The sequence below is a fragment of the Natator depressus genome, chromosome 4 (genome assembly GCF_965152275.1).
Source record: "Natator depressus isolate rNatDep1 chromosome 4, rNatDep2.hap1, whole genome shotgun sequence".
NCBI lineage: Eukaryota > Metazoa > Chordata > Testudines > Cheloniidae > Natator > Natator depressus.
This window is the reverse complement of record NC_134237.1, coordinates 32471226-32490010: the sequence shown is the minus strand read 5'-3', so window position 1 is coordinate 32490010 and position 18785 is coordinate 32471226. Positions and strand designations below refer to the sequence as shown.

At 45.7% G+C, this 18785-nt stretch overlaps 1 protein-coding gene and 1 long non-coding RNA gene across 2 annotated transcripts in view; one reads left to right on the top strand and one right to left on the bottom strand.

Moving 5' to 3' along the window:
- Positions 1-18785, top strand: part of LOC141986334 (uncharacterized) — a 45594-nt gene that overhangs the window by 18411 nt on the left and 8398 nt on the right. The gene's annotated exons all lie outside the window — the stretch shown is intronic.
- LOC141986049 (uncharacterized) lies at positions 3678-9979 on the bottom strand. Its single transcript, XM_074950216.1, has 3 exons — positions 9835-9979; positions 4778-5029; positions 3678-4198 (listed from the first exon to the last, which is right to left on the bottom strand). Exons 1-3 carry the CDS (start codon positions 9977-9979, stop codon positions 3678-3680), a joined length of 918 nt encoding a protein of 305 aa, XP_074806317.1.

Sequence of the window (18785 nt, the reverse complement as noted above, 5' to 3'; positions counted from 1 at the left end):
ATGTCTATACTACGGAATAAGGTCGAATTTATAGAAGTTGGTTTTTTAGAAATCGGTTTTATATATTCGAGTGTGTGTGTCCCCACAGAAGTGCATTAAGTGCATTAACTCGGCGGAGTGCTTCCACAGTACCGAGGCTAGAGTCGACTTCCGGAGCGTTGCACTGTGGGTAGCTATCCCACAGTTCCCGCAGTCTCCGCTGCCCATTGGAATTCTGGGTTGAGATCCCAATGCCTGATGGGGCTGAAACATTGTCGCGGGTGGTTCTGGGTACATATCGTCAGTCCCCCCCTTCCCTCCCTCCCTCCGTGAAAGCAAGGGCAGACAATTGTTTCGCGCCTTTTTTCCTGAGTTACCTGTGCGGACGCCATACCACCGCAAGCATGGAGCCCGCTCAGGTAACCGTCACTGTATGTCTCCTGGGTGCTGGCAGACGCGGCACGGCATTGCTACACAGTAGCAGCAACCCATTGCCTTGTGGCAGCAGACGGTACAATACGACTGGTAGCCGTCCTCGTCATGTCCGAGGTACTCCCGGTCGCCTGTGTGAGGTCAATCAGGAGCGCCTGGGCAGACATGGGCGCAGGGACTAAATTTTTAGTGACTTGACCAGGTCATTCTCTTTAGTCCGGCAGTCAGTCCTATTGAACCGTCTTATGGTGAGCAGGCAGGCAATATGTCCTTCTGCACCGTCTGCTGCCAGCCAAAGATGTAAAAGATAGATGGAGTGGATCAAAACAAGAAATAGACCAGATCTGTTTTGTACTCATTTGCCTCCTCCCCTGTCTAGGGGACTCATTCCTCTAGGTCACACTGCAGTCACTCACAGAGAAGGTGCAGCGAGGTAGATGTAGCCATGTATCAATCAGAGGCCAGGCTAACCTCCTTGTTCCAATAAGAACAATAACTTAGGTGCACCATTTCTTATTGGAACCCTCCGTGAAGTCAACCCTGTAAGCCGTGTCCTCAGTCGCCCCTCCCTGCGTCAGAGCAACGGCAAACAATCGTGCATCTGAGTTGAGAGTGCTGTCCAGAGCAGCCCAATGGAGCACTCTGATTGGGCTAAAACATTGTCGCGGGTGGTTCTGGGTACATATTGTCCGGCCCCCGTTCCCTCCCTCCCTCCGTGAAGGCAAGGGCAGACAATCGTTTCGCGCCTTTTTTCCTGAGTTAACTGTGCGGACGCCATACCACCGCAAGCATGGAACCCGCTCAGGTAACCGTCACCGTATGTCTCCTGGGTGCTGGCAGACGCGGTACGGCATTGCTACACAGTAGCAGCAACCCATTGCCTTCTGGCAGCAGACGGTGCAGTATGACTGATAGCCGTCCTCGTCATGTCCGAGGTGCTCCTGGCCACGTCGGCTGGGAGCGCCTGGGCAGACATGGGCGCAGGGACTAAATTTTTGGTGACTTGACCAGGTCATTCTCTTTAGTCCTGCAGTCAGTCGTATTGAACCATCTAATGGTGAGCAGGCAGGCAATACGGATTGCTAGCAGTCGTATTGTACCATCTTCTGCCGGGCAGGCAAGAGATGACGATGGCTAGCAATCGTATTGTACCATCTTCTGCCGGGCAGGCAAGAGATGACGATGGCTAGCAATCGTACTGTGCCATCTTCTGCCAGGCAGGCAAGAGATGAGGATGGCTAGCAGTCGTACTGTACCATCTTCTGCCGAGCAGCCATGAGATGTGGATGGCTTGCAGTCCTTCTGCACCGTCTGCTGCCAGCCAAAGATGTAAAAGATAGATGGAGTGGATCAAAACAAGAAATAGACCAGATTTGTTTTGTACTCATTTGCCTCCTCCCCTGTCTAGGGGACTCATTCCTCTAGGTCACACTGCAGTCACTCACAGAGAAGGTGCTGCGAGGTAGATCTAGCCATGTATCAATCAGAGGCCAGGCTAACCTCCTTGTTCCAATAAGAACAATAACTTAGGTGCACCATTTCTTATTGGAACCCTCCGTGAAGTCCTGCCTGAACTACTCCTTGATGTAAAGCCACCCCCTTTGTGGATTTTAGCCTCCTGAAGCCAACCCTGTAAGCCGTGTCGTCAGTCGCCCCTCCCTCTGTCAGAGCAACGGCAGACAATCATTCCGCGCCTTTTTTCTGTGCGGACGCCATACCAAGGCAAGCATGGAGGCCGCTCAGCTCACTTTGGCAATTAGGAGCACATTAAACACCACACGCATTATCCAGCAGTATATGCAGCACCAGAACCTGGCAAAGCGCTACCGGGCGAGGAGGCGACGTCAGCGCGGTCACGTGAGTGATCAGGACATGGACACAGATTTCTCTGAAAGCATGGGCCCTGCCAATGCATGCATAATGGTGCTAATGGGGCAGGTTCATGCTGTGGAACGCCGATTCTGGGCTCGGGAAACAAGTACAGACTGGTGGGACCGCATAGTGTTGCAGGTCTGGGACGATTCCCAGTGGCTGCGAAACTTTCGCATGCATAAGGGCACTTTCATGGAACTTTGTGACTTGCTTTCCCCTGCCCTGAAGCGCATGAATACCAAGATGAGAGCAGCCCTCACAGTTGAGAAGCGAGTGGCGATAGCCCTGTGGAAGCTTGCAACGCCAGACAGCTACCGGTCAGTTGGGAATCAATTTGGAGTGGGCAAATCTACTGTGGGGGCTGCTGTGATGCAAGTAGCCCACGCAATCAAAGATCTGCTGATATCAAGGGTAGTGACCCTGGGAAATGTGCAGGTCATAGTGGATGGCTTTGCTGCAATGGGATTCCCTAACTGTGGTGGGGCCATAGACGGAACCCATATCCCTATCTTGGCACCGGAGCACCAAGCCGGCGAGTATATAAACCGCAAGGGGTACTTTTCAATAGTGCTGCAAGCTCTGGTGGATCACAAGGGACGTTTCACCAACATCAACGTGGGATGGCCGGGAAAGGTACATGACGCTCGCATCTTCAGGAACTCTGGTCTGTTTCAAAAGCTTCAAGAAGGGACTTTATTCCCAGACCAGAAAATAACTGTTGGTGATGTTGAAATGCCTATATGTATCCTTGGGGACCCAGCCTACCCCTTAATGCCATGGCTCATGAAGCCGTACACAGGCAGCCTGGACAGCAGTCAGGAGCTGTTCAACTACAGGCTGAGCAAGTGCAGAATGGTGGTAGAATGTGCATTTGGATGTTTAAAGGCGCGCTGGCGCAGTTTACTGACTCGCTTAGACCTCAGCGAAACCAATATTCCCACTGTTATTACTGCTTGCTGTGTGCTCCACAATATCTGTGAGAGTAAGGGGGAGACGTTTATGGCGGGGTGGGAGGTTGAGGCAAATCGCCTGGCTGCTGGTTACGCGCAGCCAGACACCAGGGCGGTTAGAAGAGCACAGGAGGGTGCGGTACGCATCAGAGAGGCTTTGAAAACCAGTTTCATAACTGGCCAGGCTACGGTGTGAAAGTTCTGTTTGTTTCTCCTTGATGAAACCCCCCGCCCCTTGGTTCACTCTACTTCCTTGTAAGCTAACCACCCTCCCCTCCTCCCTTTGATCACCTCTTGCAGAGGCAATAAAGTCATTGTTGCTTCACATTCATGCATTCTTTATTCATTCATCACACAAATAGGGGGATGACTACCAAGGTAGCCCAGGAGGGGTGGTGGAGGAGGGAAGGAAAATGCCACACAGCACTTTAAAAGTTTACAACTTTAAAATTTATTGAATGACAGCCTTCTTTTTTTTGGGCAATCCTCTGTGGTGGAGTGGCTGGTTGGCCGGTGGCCACCCCACCGCGTTCTTGGGCGTCTGGGTGTGGAGGCTATGGAACTTGGGGAGGAGGGCGGTTGGTTACACAGGGGCTGTAGTGGCAGTCTGTGCTCCAGCTGCCTTTGCTGCAGCTCAACCATACACTGGAGCATACTGGTTTGGTCCTCCAGCAGCCTCAGCATTGAATCCTGCCTCCTCTCATCACGCTGCCGCCACATTCGAGCTTCAGCCCTCTCTTCAGCCCGCCACTTACTCTCTTCAGCCCGCCACCTCTCCTCCTGGTCATCTTGTGCTTTCCTGCAGTCTGACATTATTTGCCTCCACACATTCGTCTGTGCTCTGTCAGTGTGGGAGGACAGCATGAGCTCGGAGAACATTTCATCTCGAGTGCGTTTTTTTTTCTTTCTAATCTTCACTAGCCTCTGGGAAGGAGAAGATCCTGTGATCATTGAAACACATGCAGCTGGTGGAGAAAAGAAAAGGGACAGCGGTATTTAAAAAGACACATTTTATAAAACACTGGCTACACTCTTTCAGGGTAAACCTTGCTGTTAACATTACATACATAGCACATGTGCTGTCGTTACAAGGTCGCATTTTGCCTCCCCCCACCGCGTGGCTACCCCCTCAACCCTCCCCCCTCCCTGTGGCTAACAGCGGGGAACATTTCTGTTCAGCCGCAGGCAAACAGCCCAGCAGGAATGGGCTCCTCTGAGTGTCCCCTGAAGAAAAGCACCCTATTTCAACCAGGTGACCATGGATTATATCTCACTCTCCTGAGGATAACACACGAACGGATGTTGCTTGAACGCCAGCAAACATACACTGCAATGCTTTGTTGTACAATGATTCCCGAGTACGTGTTACTGGCCTGGAGTGGTAAAGTGTCCTACCATGAAGGACGCAATAAGTCTGCCCTCCCCAGAAACCTTTTGCAAAGGCTTTGGGAGTATATCCAGGAGAGCCGCGAATGCCAGGGCAGAGTAATCCTTTCACATGCTTGCTTTTAAACCATGTATAGTATTTTAAAAGGTACACTCACCGGAGGTCCCTTCTCCGCCTGCTGGGTCCAGGAGGCAGCTTTGGGTGGGTTCAGGGGGTACTGGCTCCAGGTCCAGGGTGAGAAACAGTTCCTGGCTGTCGGGAAAACCGGTTTCTCCGCTTGCTTGCTGTGAGCTATCTACAACCTCGTCATCATCATCATCTTCTTCGTCCCCAAAACCTGCTTCCGTATTGCCTCCATCTCCATTGAAGGAGTCAAACAACACGGCTGGGGTAGTGGTGGCTGAACCCCCTAAAATGGCATGCAGCTCATCATAGAAGCGGCATGTTTGGGGCTCTGACCCGGAGCGGCCATTCGCCTCTCTGGTTTTCTGGTAGGCTTGCCTCAGCTCCTTCAGTTTCACGCGGCACTGCTTCGGGTCCCTGTTATGGCCTCTGTCCTTCATGCCCTGGGAGATCTTGACAAAGGTTTTGGCATTTCGAAAACTGGAACGGAGTTCTGATAGCACGGATTCCTCTCCCCATACAGCGATCAGATCCCGTACCTCCCGTTCGGTCCATGCTGGAGCTCTTTTGCGATTCTGAGACTCCATCATGGTCACCTCTGCTGATGAGCTCTGCATGGTCACCTGCAGCTTGCCACGCTGGCCAAACAGGAAATGAGATTCAAAAGTTCGCGGTTCTTTTCCTGTCTACCTGGCCAGTGCATCTGAGTTGAGAGTGCTGTCCAGAGCGGTCAAAATGGAGCACTCTGGGATAGCTCCCGGAGGCCAATACCGTCGAATTGTGTCCACAGTACCCCAAATTCGACCCGGCAAGGCCGATTTAAGCGCTAATCCACTTGTCAGGGGTGGAGTAAGGAAATCGATTTTAAGAGCCCTTTAAGTCGAAATAAAGGGCTTCATCGTGTGGACGGGTGCAGGTTTACATCGATTTAATGCTGCTAAATTCGACCTAAAGTCCTAGTGTAGACCAGGGCTAAGACTGGAAACAGTAAGAGTTGAGCACAGAGGAAGTCAGATGGTCTCTCAACAACGAATGAGAGTACTCCAGCTGTGCCAACTCCGCCCATGGAAATCTGATGTTATCTCCTTATTTATTTTGGAAAATGATTTCTATCAATAATTTTCAATTACCTTTAGGCAGTGGAGTTTGTTACCTACACTGAAGAAAGGAATGCTAGCTTTAAAGATTCCCATTGTATTAGGTTTCTCAAGTCTCTTCAATTGGACCTTTGTCAGAGATCACATCCCACGCATTGAGGCCTTGACAGGTTGACGAGTATGTTGACAAGCATGGCTGGCCTTTTCACTTCGAAATTAGTGACTAGCTGGCCATAGGAAGGCCTGTGTTTTTCATTTTGTTCTCTACCTCATGGATGCTGCTCCCATCCCGCTATGGGACGCCAAGGCATCAAAGAACAAAATATTCTAAAACATATGTTTCCATTCCTTCTGCTCCTGAGCTGTGGTTGCTCTTGGTGGTTCCATTCTTTACTTCACACAGCACATGAGAACGCATTGTGGGTGATGTGGTAATTGACACAGTTTATTTGCATTTGATTTATAAGGCCAAATTCTGCCTAAGGTTGAAGACAGAGCCTTAACATTGGCTTCAATGCAAGCCCCCACTCCCCATTCATTAGGAGCAGGATTTCACCAAATGAGTGAAATGAAGCCATGAAGTGTTCTCTGCTACTTTGGTTTAAACAATATTACAAAAAATAAAATCTATTGTATACATTTTCAAAGGACCTCTACACACATCTCAAGGTTCTGATGCAATCATTAGCCGCTTGAGCTTTGCTCTTGGAAGTAGCATGTATATAGAAACCTTTGATGTGTGTTCATAGCCTTATTTATAGATTTTTAGCTCACAGTTTGTTGTGCAGCATTCTCCCTGTCTTATATCTATAATTATTATTTTGGTTAATTATTGACTCTTTTTAAATGCAAATTATGGGCACCAGAATTTTCCTGCTTCGTGAAAGAAAAAGAAAATATGTCTGAACTAGATATGAGAGTACATTTGAAAAAGAAGCACATTTTAGACAAGTGAATTTCAGAGCAATTAGAGTATTTAATTTGAACTTTCTAGGTCCAGAACCCTATGGGGAGTAAGGAAACCAATTAAATTACATTAAGTAATCATGCTCTAAATATAAAAATGTAACAGAACCCAATTGTTAAAGAACAACACTATTAAATTACTGATGAAGTAGTTTGGAAATGCAACAGTTTATTAGCAAGGAATAGTTACCGATACTACCTAGACTTAGCAAATTTGGGCCACAACCTCACCTGGTGTAAATAAAAGTAGCTGCATGGAAGTAAATGAACTTGTACTGATTTACACTGGCTGGGGGTCTGGCCTGTTGTTTTAAAACACATGCAATTTATTTTGTACGATTAACAGGACTGTCAAACGAGTTTACAAATGCATCTTTAAATATTAGTTTGATGGCAACCTTTTTTTAATACTATCTGGTTTGGTGGATCGTAGCTGAAGAAGAAGCTTACTAGGAGCTAGCGAACAGGAGCAGCTAACAGGGGAATTTTGCGAGGGACTACTCCAGGTGAAGAAGGAGCGATTACATGACCCTTAGGGTAAGTTTGTTGTCGTGTGTGTGTGTGTTTGTGTTTGTGTTGGTGTGTTTGCTTGTGGTCTGTTTGAGGGACAGTGTGCTGACTGTGTGGGTGCTGAGCCAAGCGGCCTGCTAGGCAAGGCTGAGAGCTTCTTAACGAGGCCCTAAGCCCTTTAGCACCCATAAACCCTGAACCAGGGGGCGGGGCTACTCAGGAAGACCATGGCTTTAAAAAGCACGCTCCTAAGCGACCAGAGGAGCTAGCGAACAGCGGAGTTTTGTGAGGAAGTTTACGGAGGGGTGGGGGTGCTGCATACTTAACATTCCTTGAACTTCTTTAAACTTAAGCTAAAAAACATCCCCTGGTAAAAAGAAAACAACAAGAAAGGAACCAGCTGCAGCAGTAAAAAGAGAAAGCAGGCAGAAGTCCAGCAACAGAGTGGGGGCTACCCAGTCTATTGCACCTAATGCAGCATGTATGATTACCTGCCCTATGAGCAGGTAATGTATGTGTGCATTTGGTGCAAGGAGCTCCTGGCCCTCAGAGACCATGTACAGGCTTTGGAGACCAGGGTGGCTGAGCTGAAGGAGCTAGAGAAGTATCTAGATGAGACTTTCCGGGACACAGTAGAATGGTCCCACCCCTGGTCTGACAGCCTCTGTGCTGTTGAGAAGGATGAAAGTCTCAGGGAAGGAGAACATCCAACTGGAGCAGAGGGAAAGGATCCCATAGTTGAGACCCTCCTTCTAGATGATGTTGTGGTATCCTCTCGCACTGAGGATACCTCTCCAGGGGAGGGAACTCCAGTTATTAGGAAGAGACAGGTATTAGTAATGGGCGATTTGATCATTAAAAACATAGATAGCTGGGTTTGCGATGACAGGGAGAACTGCATGGTGACGAGTCTGCCTGGTGCAAACATTGCGGATCTCTTGAGACATCTAGATAGGCTTATGTGTAGTGCTGGGGAGAAGCTGGTGGTTATGGTACATGTAGGTATCAATGAAATAGAGAAGGATAGGAGAGAGATCCTGGAGGCCAAATTTAGGCTGCTAGGTAAGAGATTGAAGTCCAGGACCTCCATGGCAGCGTTCTCTGAAATGCTTCCAGTTTCACGCACAGGGCCAGTTAGACAGGCAGAACGGCAGAGTCTCAATGCGTGGATGAGATGATGGTGTAGGTAGGAGGGGTTTAGATTTATTAGGAACTGGGAAAACTTTGGGGAAAGGAGGAGCCTATACAGGAAGGATGGGCTCCACCTAAACCAAAAGGGAGCCAGATTGCTGGCACTTAAAATTAAAAAGGTCGTAGAGCAGTTTTTAAACTAAGGGCTGGGGGAAAGCCGACAGGTGCAGAGGAGCACGTGGTTCGGATATCCCTTAAGTGAGGAACTATAAATGGAGATTCTCTATGTCCTAATAAGGAGGAGAGGATGGAAGATGATAACATACAGGTAGGATCTGATGAGAAACAGTCAAATGAAAAAAGTCACATTCAATTACATCATGTAATGGCAGGCAGCTAAAAAGTGACAAGTTTTTAAAGTGCTTATATACCAATGCTTGAAGTCTAAATAATAAGATGGGCGAACTAGAGTGCCTCGTCTTAAATGAGGATATTGCCATAATAGGCATCACAGAAACTTGGTGGAATGAGGATAACCAATGGGACACATAATACCAGGGTACAAAATATATCAGAAGGACAGACCAAGTCGTGCTGGTTGGGGAGTGGCACTATATGTGAAAGAAAGCGTAGAATCAAATGAAGTAAAAATCTTAAATGAACCGAACTGTACCATAGAATCTCTATGGATAGTAATAAGAATATAGCAGTAGGGATATATTACTGACCACCTGACCAGGATGGGGATAGTGACTGTGAAATGCTCAGGGAGATTAGAGAGGCTATTAAAATAAAAAACTCAATAGCAATGGGGAATTTCAACTATCCCCATATTGACTGGGTACATGTCACCTCAGGACAAGATCTAAATTAGCTGTTACCACTCAAGAAAGAGATCTTGGAGTCATTGTGAATAGTTCTCTGAAAACATTCACTCAATGTTAAGTGGCAGTCAAAAAAGCAAACAGAATGTTGGGAATTATTAAGAAAGGGGTAGATAATAAGACAGAAAATATCATATTGCCTCTATATAAATCCATGGTATGCCCACATCTTGAATACTGCGTGCAGATGTGGTCGCCCCATCTGAAAAAAAGATATATTGGACTTGGAAAAGGTTCAGAAAAGGGCAACAAAAATAATTAGGGGTATGGAACGGCTGCCGTATGAGGAGAGATTAATAAGACTGGGACTTTTCAGCTTGGAAAAGAGACGACTAAGGGGGGATATGATAGAGGTCTATAAAATCATGACTGGTGTAGAGAAAGTAAATAAGGACGTGTTAGTTACTCCTTTTCATAACACAAGAACTCGGGGTCACCCAATGAAATTAATGGGCAGCAGGTTTAAAACAAAGAAAAGGCAGTATTTTTTTCACACAATGCACAGTCAACTGCGAACACAATCCAGTACATCATCCAGCGGACGTATTCCAGGATGTTCTTGGTTTTCACTGCCTTGTAGGAGGCATAGGCCGGATAGAGCATCCCAAAGACCAGCACTACCACGCGGCAGATTATCCAGGAGACCATGGCGCATCAGCAAGGGGTCCCTGGGCTTGCAGGCAGAGAGCAGCTGGCTCCTGCGGGGACCAGAAGGCTGAGTGCAGGGGGGTGGGTGGCCAAGGAGTGCTAGAGAGGGGAGAGATCTCGGTGGCTGAGCCTGGCAGCCCAGGAGATACTGCTTGGCTGGGCTCTGGATTAGCTAATGCTTTGCGCTGGGTGTCTCTCAGGCAGAGCGGGGCTCTGTTCGTCTGGTTCTCGCTGCTGCTGCCAGGTTCCCTCCGGGTGGTGCAAGGCAGGGCCTGCCGCTGACTTGTTTCTACTTGGCCCTGTGGTCCTGGCCTGGCTAGCTCTGAACTGGGCCTGGCATCCCCTGCTCCGGGCACTTTTTGCCAGAGGATGTTGTGAAGGCCAAGACTATAACAGGGTTCAAAAAAGAACTAGATACATTCATGGAGGATAGGTCCATCAATGGCTATTAGCCAGGATGGGCAGGGATGGTGTCCCTAGCCTCTGTTTGCCAGAAGCTGGGAATGGGCGATGGGATGGATCACTTGATGATTACCTCTTCTGTTCATTCCCTCTGGGCCACCTGGCATTGGCCACTGTTGGAAGACAGGATACTGGGCTAGATGGACCTTTGGTCTAACCCAGTATAGCCATTCTTATGTTCTTAGAGTAGAATGTAACTAGTGTTGTACAGATTAGTGATGGTCAAGTGATTTGACCCTCCCTTTATTGCTCCCACTACTTCACAGGGCTGAACTGACTTTCTGGAGGCACTGTGGTTGACATGTGGCATTAACTTCTGCTGCTCCCCTTGGATGAAGCATAGTGTACTGGTGAGGGATGACAGTCAAATGCAGCACAGCTTCACTGTGGAGCATCACTGAAGAATCATTTCCTTCGGTGATGTCCCTGGGTGCATAGGTCTGGGGGGAGAGAATCTTATTTCCCTAGAGAGCCTTTGCTTCGCATGGTGTCCAGACCATTCTTTTGTCCTCATTGCAAAACTGAAAACCCCTCCCTCTTCAGAGGTGGATAGGGAAGATTCCCTGCACAAAGAACCTCACAGAAGTTCCAGTGGACTTTTTACCCTCCTCCAAAGATGAGACAATCTGGCTACATGCCAGGAGTCATATACACTGAGATACCCTCTTGATGAGCATAGGATAGAGAGAGACGTACAGACAGGCAAAAATCATGACAGTTTTTTCAGAAAGATATTTTATTTATTTGCGTACATGAGGGTCTTGTCCAATAGAATCTACTCAATACTTTGTTTTGTGTTAGGTAACAGTTAGGTGAAGTGCACTTTATGTTGCACCAAATTTTTTCCCAAGCTTCATCCCCAGAGAAATTCCAAGTTCTTCATTCATTTGTCCTGGATATGAAGAAAGATGAACAACAGCATTTAGCATTGGCCAGCAAAGTATAACCAAACTTCTCGACTGAACTAGGCCTCTAAGTGCTTTGTAAATATTTTAAGATCATCTCATGACATCTTGAATCATAGAGTTTAATGCCAAAAGGGACCACCACATCATCTGGTCTGACCTTCTGTATATCACATCCCACCAACGTCACCCAGCACCCCGCACACTAAACCCAACATCTGAAATTAGGCCAAAGTATTACAGCTCACAGGAGACTAGACTATTATGCATCACAGGCAAAGAATACAAGGGACTGAGGTGCACCAGTGCCCAAGGCCCCTGAAATGGCAGGGAAGTGATTAATCCTGGCAAGTAACCACACCCACATGATGCAGAGGAAGGCAAAAATCCCCCCAGGTCACTGCCAATCTGACCTGGAGGAAAATTCCTTCCCGACCTTACAAACAGCGATCAGTTAGATCCTGAGCATGAGAGCAAGAACCCACCAGCCAAGCACCTTGTCAAGGTTCCTTCCCCACTCTGAACTCTAGGGTACAGATGTGGGGACCTGCATGAAAACCTCCTAAGCTTATTTTTACCAGCTTAGGTTAAAACTTCCCCAAGGTACAAACTATTTTACTTTTGCCCTTGTACTTTATTGCTGCCACCACCAAATGTCTAACAGATGTATAACTGGGAAAGAGCCCGCTTGGAAACGTCTTTCCCCCCCAAAATCCTCCCAAATCCTACACCCCCTTTCCTGGGGAAGGTTTGATAAAAATCCTCACCAATTTGCATAGGTGAACACAGACCCAAACCCTTGGATCTTAAGAACAATGAAAAAGCAATCAGGTTCTTAAAAGAAAAATTTTAATAGAAGAAAAAGTAAAAGAATCACCTCTGTAAAATCAGGATGGTAAATACCTTCCAGGGTAATCAGATTCAAAACATAGAGAATCCCCCCTAGGCAAAACCTTAATTTACAAAAAACAGGAGTCTACATTCCATTCAGCACAGCTTATTTTCTCAGCCATTTAAACAAAACAGAATCTAACGCACATCTAGCTAGATTACTTACTAAGTTCTAAAACTCCATTCCTGTTCTGTCCCCGGCAAAAGCATCACACAGACAGGAAGAGCCTTTGTTTCTCCCCCCGCCCCCGCTTTGAAAGTATCTTGTCTCCTCATTGGTCATTTTGGTCAGGTGCCAGCGAGGTTATCCTAGCTTCTTAACCCTTTACAGGTGAAAGGGTTTTTCCTCTGGCCAGGAAGGATTTTAAAGGTGTTTACCCTTCCCTTTATATTTATGACACACCTGAAAGAGAGAATGTTCAGTGCCACCTCATAGCCCTGGCCCACCTCCCCAGTGTTTCATGTCCAGCTGTGGCTATACCTGATTCTTCAGAAGGAGATCAAAACTACCTCCACTCCCACTGGAGGGAATTCCTTTCCTGATCCCTAGAGGAGACCAGCTGAAACCCTTTTCGGAACACCAGGCATAAACCAGAAGAGAGTCCAAAGGCTGTTGAGCTCTGCCCCCATACTTAGCTACTGCTCTTTTCTTCCTTATACAGTCCTCCTCCATGATCGTCTCCCTTCCCAAGATCCTCAGTTGTGCAACCCCATACTCCATGCTCACACTGGAGAACACTCACTCAAACTAGTAGCTCCCTTGAAGTCACAGGGTAAGAGCTCTAAGGCTTACATAATTGGACTTTCAGAAGGTATCCTCTCACCACCTCCTTTCCTTTTCCTGGCTGTCCTGTCTCATTCTGGTAGTCTAGTACTTGCAGGCTTCCACTGTGAATCCACTGTGCTGGTCCTCTGCCCCTGTGGTGACGTTGCTCGCTAGTGGACTTCTGCAGTCCTATGGGCTCTTCTAGTTCATAAAATTTGTTTCAAGATCGAACTACTATTTAATCTTTTATTCATTCATTGATTTACTCACCTAGTCTGCCAAAATTCTAAAAAACGTGGGGGAAGCAAGCACTGTATGTGCACGCAAATAAGTATGGAAGAGAAAAAAGCCTAGATGCAACTGGGGAATATGTTGAACCTATTGAGCCCCAGCTACAGAAGCTGTTCTCCACTTGCAGAGCTCTGAGGAAGATTGCTGTGCAAACGCTACCTGCTCTCTCCCAGAGTGAATCCCCATTCAACTGTGGGAGCTCTCACTGGTAGTGTGGCTACACATTGCACCAGCAGAGGTGAATACATGCACACAGGTAGAGGGTACAAGAGACTAGACAGGAGAGGATGCACGCAGGTAAAGGGTACAATAGACTAGACAGAAGGGGAAGAAAATAAATGGGGAAGAAAACCTGTAAGATGACGTACTATATATAACAGACAGGTGGCATTTATTGAGTTTACTGGTCTATACACAGTTTTTGTGGCTGATATAACTGTGTCATTTAGGATGTGAGCTTTTACTTACTAGAACGACCCCTCATGTAGATGCAGCTATACCACTTTAAAACTATCTTGTACCAATATAGGTGATAGAGGGCATAATACCAGTATAATTAAAGCAGTACAACCCACACATAAGCTATATTGGTCTAAGACAACTTTGTATTAGTATAACTGTGTCCAAGGTGTAGCTATAGCAGTATAATTAAAGCAGTACAATTTGTGTGTGCAGAGAAGCTCTTTGACTTCATGATACCATACTGAAAAGCATGACGTTTAAGCACCTTTTTCAATAGATTCGAAACTTCTTCCTCTGGATTAAAAAAAAACACCCCACCAGATACCTTTACTATTCAGAGTCTAGCAGTCCTTGAGTTATGTGTTTGGGGATGAAAAGATGCTGAATGCACTGCAGTCATCCTGTGATTTATTCATATGCATGTTCTATAAAGTCTCTCATTTCTCATTAAGGGCCTGACTTGTAGTCCTCATTCAGTCCATATTTTCACTGACTGCAACTCTCCTTACTCTCATTTACACTAAAACCCCTTAGTGCAGTGTTTCCCAGACTTGGGACGCCACTTGTTCAGGGAAAACCCCTGCCGGTCCGGTTTGTTTACCTGCCGCGTCCGCAGGTTCAGCCAATCGCTGCTGCCACTGGCCGCAGTTCGTCCCTCCAGGCCAATGGGGGCTGTGGATAGTGGTGACCGGTACGTCCCTCGGCCCGCGCTGCTTCCTGCAGCCCCCATTGGCCTGCAGCAGCGAACCGCGGCCAGTGGGAGCCGCGATTGGCTGAACCTGTGGTCGCGGCAGGTAAAAAAACCGGCCCGGCCCTCCAGGGGCTTTCCCTGAACAAGCAGCGTCCTAAGTTGGGGAAACACTGCCTTAGTGTCTATGAACACCTGGCCCAGAGTATTGGTTGAATAAGAACAGCAGGATTGGGTGTTTACATAAGGAAAGAAAGCAAGAAATCTTTATGGTATGTGCTATAAATTGACTAAAAGGGCAGAGAGAGGGAAAAGTCCTAAAATCTGGTGCCCCTTTGAAACTCTTGCATCTAAAAAACAAAATCACATAATCTTTTCTTGTTAACTGTGTGACGTGTTTCATGATTCAATTGTATTCATCTAAGCTAATGTAACCTTTCATGACATGGACTTGTAGAAATTACATTACAAGTAACCGGATTCATTTCCATTTCAGTGGAGCTTGTGAAACAAGCAAAATTATTTTGTAGCAATGGGGAAAACAATTTAGCAGAATGCACGTCTAGCATAGGAAGTTCATAAATGTCGTATTTGGGTTGAAACTTTTTCTGTCAAAAATGTCATAACCTCATAAGAAAGAGAATTAAAATCCCGTTATTTTAATTTACATCTAGCCACAAGATAAGTAAAGTTATCATTGAAATTCTAATTAAATAGGATGATTGACTAAGGTAGGACATCAAAGAAGAGAAGTGAATATGATAAGTCAAAGTCTTATTAATTAGTCCGCGTGGAAGAAATTCCAGGACGTCAAGCTGAGGCTGCTGCAAGGAGAAAAAAAGCAGACAAGAAAATGTGTGTTTCTTTGAAGTTAGGAACTGAGATGGTGATGGAGGTAATTGTGTCTGACTGGATCCAGTAATGAAGAGCCGTAAATCAGACCTAGGAATCGGAGGAAAGATTCTAGTAACGAATGTGGCTACCTCCCTGCTGCGAAGAAACAGAATGCAGAGCCGACTAATTGACCCAGTCTATCTCCCAGTAGCTCTCTGTTATTATTTATTAATTTTTAATTTCTGAATTATTTACGTTCTGGGAAATTATTTTTGACAGCCTGTTAGGCGCGCCAAAGTTAATGGAGGATGAAAGGACCAGTACCAGAATTAGTAGGGATGTAGTCACAGGCTACTGAATTTAATGATTTTGGAAGGGAAAATTGATTTCACACAATGTGTCACTTTATACTACTTTAGGGATACACCAGCTATTTGATTAATTGAGGAATAACCAACTCAAAAGTATATTTGAAGTGTAAATGAATTATAGTGCTCAGCTGTTTATTTTTCTCTTTTGCTGATTAGAGCACTGAGTTTACTTAAAGTTGCTGAATAAAACCAACATAGGTATGCCCCCATTTGTGTACCTCCTTAGTTCCTCCTTTACCCTGAAAAAAAAGTCTCACCGTCTGGAGGAGACCTGCAATCCTCCTATTCTCTGGAGGTGAAATTTAACCTGTCTTGCACTAAACTCAATTAAATGGGCTCTGTGTAAATCTCCACACAGTAGTTGTATGGGATGGAATACAACACCCAACATGTGGGCAGAGCATGGGGTTAAAGCACGGATCCTCCTTGGATGCCAGCACAGCCTCTTCCACCTAAGCTGTTGTAGTGGCCACTGGCCTCACACATCACATATGCAGGGATTCAGTCCACCGAAGATACGTAATTGCTGATACAGTGGCATCAACCTTGGTCCAGCCCCCACGCTCCTATCTACACCAGACTATGTGTGATCAGTGCAGATGCCTTCACTTCAGTACGCAGTCGGTGCAGGATTCGCTCCACTCTGCCCTGAGATCCCTACTATGAGGCTGCAATGGGGCATTCATAATTGTGCAGGCCCTTTGCATTAGCTACATATTGTCCTTCATGTGAGATGCAAATTAATTTTGTTTGTAGCTCATGTCACTCTGTATAAAACCCCTCTTGCAATAATGTACAGAGGATGCTGGGAGGTGCTGCAGGCTACTTGTTTGCCACATTACTATATGATATGCTCACAGTTTCCAGAGAGGTTTGTGCTGGAAACCTCTCCACAGTTCTTCAGGATCTCCTGTTTTGTCTCATTGATGGATGTGTCTTAAAGTGAGGAACATACTTATTTTTAACCTACATTATAGAGCAACTGTGTGCTTCAGTGTCCTAAACACAGGGCCAGGAGGGCAAGATCTACAGAATTCTAATCCTCATATTGACACAGTTTCCTTCTGTGGGCTTGGATAAATCACTTAGGGCCACATGTTCAAAAGTGGCTACTGATTCTGGATGCCCCAATTTTTGAGTGCCCAACATAAGACACATTAAGCTGTCTCAAGATGAGCACTCAAAACCCAAGGCAATAAAGTTGATTAAATTTTCACCCTTAACATCTCTGCTTCCTGTTTCTCCAGTTGCAAAACAGGGTAATAATTTCTACTTACCTATCTTGGAGGTATGTTGCAAGGAGGATAATTAATCAGTTAGGAGACCAAATGTGCTATGAAAACGCCAAGCACTGAATAAGATCTGACTCAAACAATTTGGCCACATGGTAAAAGAAAGCCCACCAAGGCAGAGAAGAATGATCTGGGCTAGACTCTGTTCCCATTGAAATAAATAGCAAAACTCCCTTTGACTTCAGTGAGTGAGCACAGGACTGAGCTGTAACCTGAGCAGACAGCAGGACAAGAGCCCAAGGGAGCTGGTGTCCCACTTTGAGGCCTATAGAACAGTGAAGCATTAGCAAATGCACCAAATATTGGGCAAGGGATGATGAAATGTCAATCATGAGTCAATTTTTCTTTAAAAATATGTATTTGTGCTCTTAAGTTAAAGATCAATGAAGAGGTACAGGAAGGCTTTGCAGGTGAGATAGTCTAAGGGGTTTATAAGTCATTTAAACATCTCAGCTTATTTTTCTGAGCCGTTCAGGAGCACTGTGAACATTTCTTTGTGATGTTTTACTGACAGGAACAGGCAAGGCTAGTCTGGGTTTATCTGTTACTTTTTGGATTATACCACTGGCAATTAACCATGCAAGGAGGATCAGCTAAAAGAGGGTGTTATGTGAGATGTCTGACCTGTGGCCTCTACTTCAGGGATTGCTACTTTATCATTTTCTCAGCATGTGCAGCCTGGATTGGCTCAGGGGACAAAAACCTGAAGTGCAGACTCAAGGTGTTCTTGGGTCTCTTGAATGTGTTAGAGATATTTTTTTATTGTAGTAATTAAAAACTATTCAGAGAGAGACGGGGAATGCATATGAGAAAACTGAAATACTGTATAAGGATGTAGATTCTGTAACAACCTCAAATATGCCACTGTAAAGCAGACCCATTACAAAACTGCTCATTTTGGTTGCAGTGAAACCTTCTAATTGGAACTACTATTAGGAAAAGATAAAGGCCAAGTTCAGTTCTCATGCAACCCCAGTGAATTCAGTTTGGGTTGCACATGGGTCATTGAGACCAGAATTGAGCCCCCTGCATTTTCTATGCAATGTTTTATCCATTTAGACAATGGATGAAAAACAGTGGGGCCATATCTTCAGCCTGTATAAATCAGCTAGCACCGTTGAAATCAATAGAGCTATGCGTAATTATACTAGCTAGGGATTTGGCCCCAAATTTTTAAAATAGTGTATGGAGGAGATGTTCATAATCCATTAAAAAAAAACCCTAAACACCTCCCAGGGTGCATTTAGCAAGTTCTCCCTTAAATGTATGTCTCAAACAATTGCAATTAAGCATTTAGATGATGAAGATTTTTAGCATGCACTGCAGCTTACAGAGCATAATACACATGCTTTCCTAGATCACAGTGCTGGCTTCTCCCTATTTCAATATTAAAACAAAGGGGTACAGTGCCCTGGGAATTCAGCTCACAACTCCAATTAACAACAACTAATTCCCCGTGCTGAATATTTACCCCTAAGTGTTGGCTAGATATAATAAGTCATGCATTTTGCATTTAAGCTCTTAATGCCCAGAGGATAACAAAAATCCATTTTGATCACTTTTTATTATCATCTGAAGAGAGAAGAATGCATCACCCCATTAATCATGTACATTACTGAATTAAAAATATGAAACAGACTGCCCCTCCCCCATTACCACATCTTTTTTTTAAAGAGGAAAAGAGGGTGAGAGGATCATTTTGTTTCATTTGCTTTTAGCTAAGTAAATGTTAAAACGACGCAGAATTAGCTGTCTTGTACTGAAGGATGATCTATGGACTGAGACTCTGAAGATCAACATTTAATTCTCAAATCTACGGCAGACTCCCAGTGTGACCTTGGGGA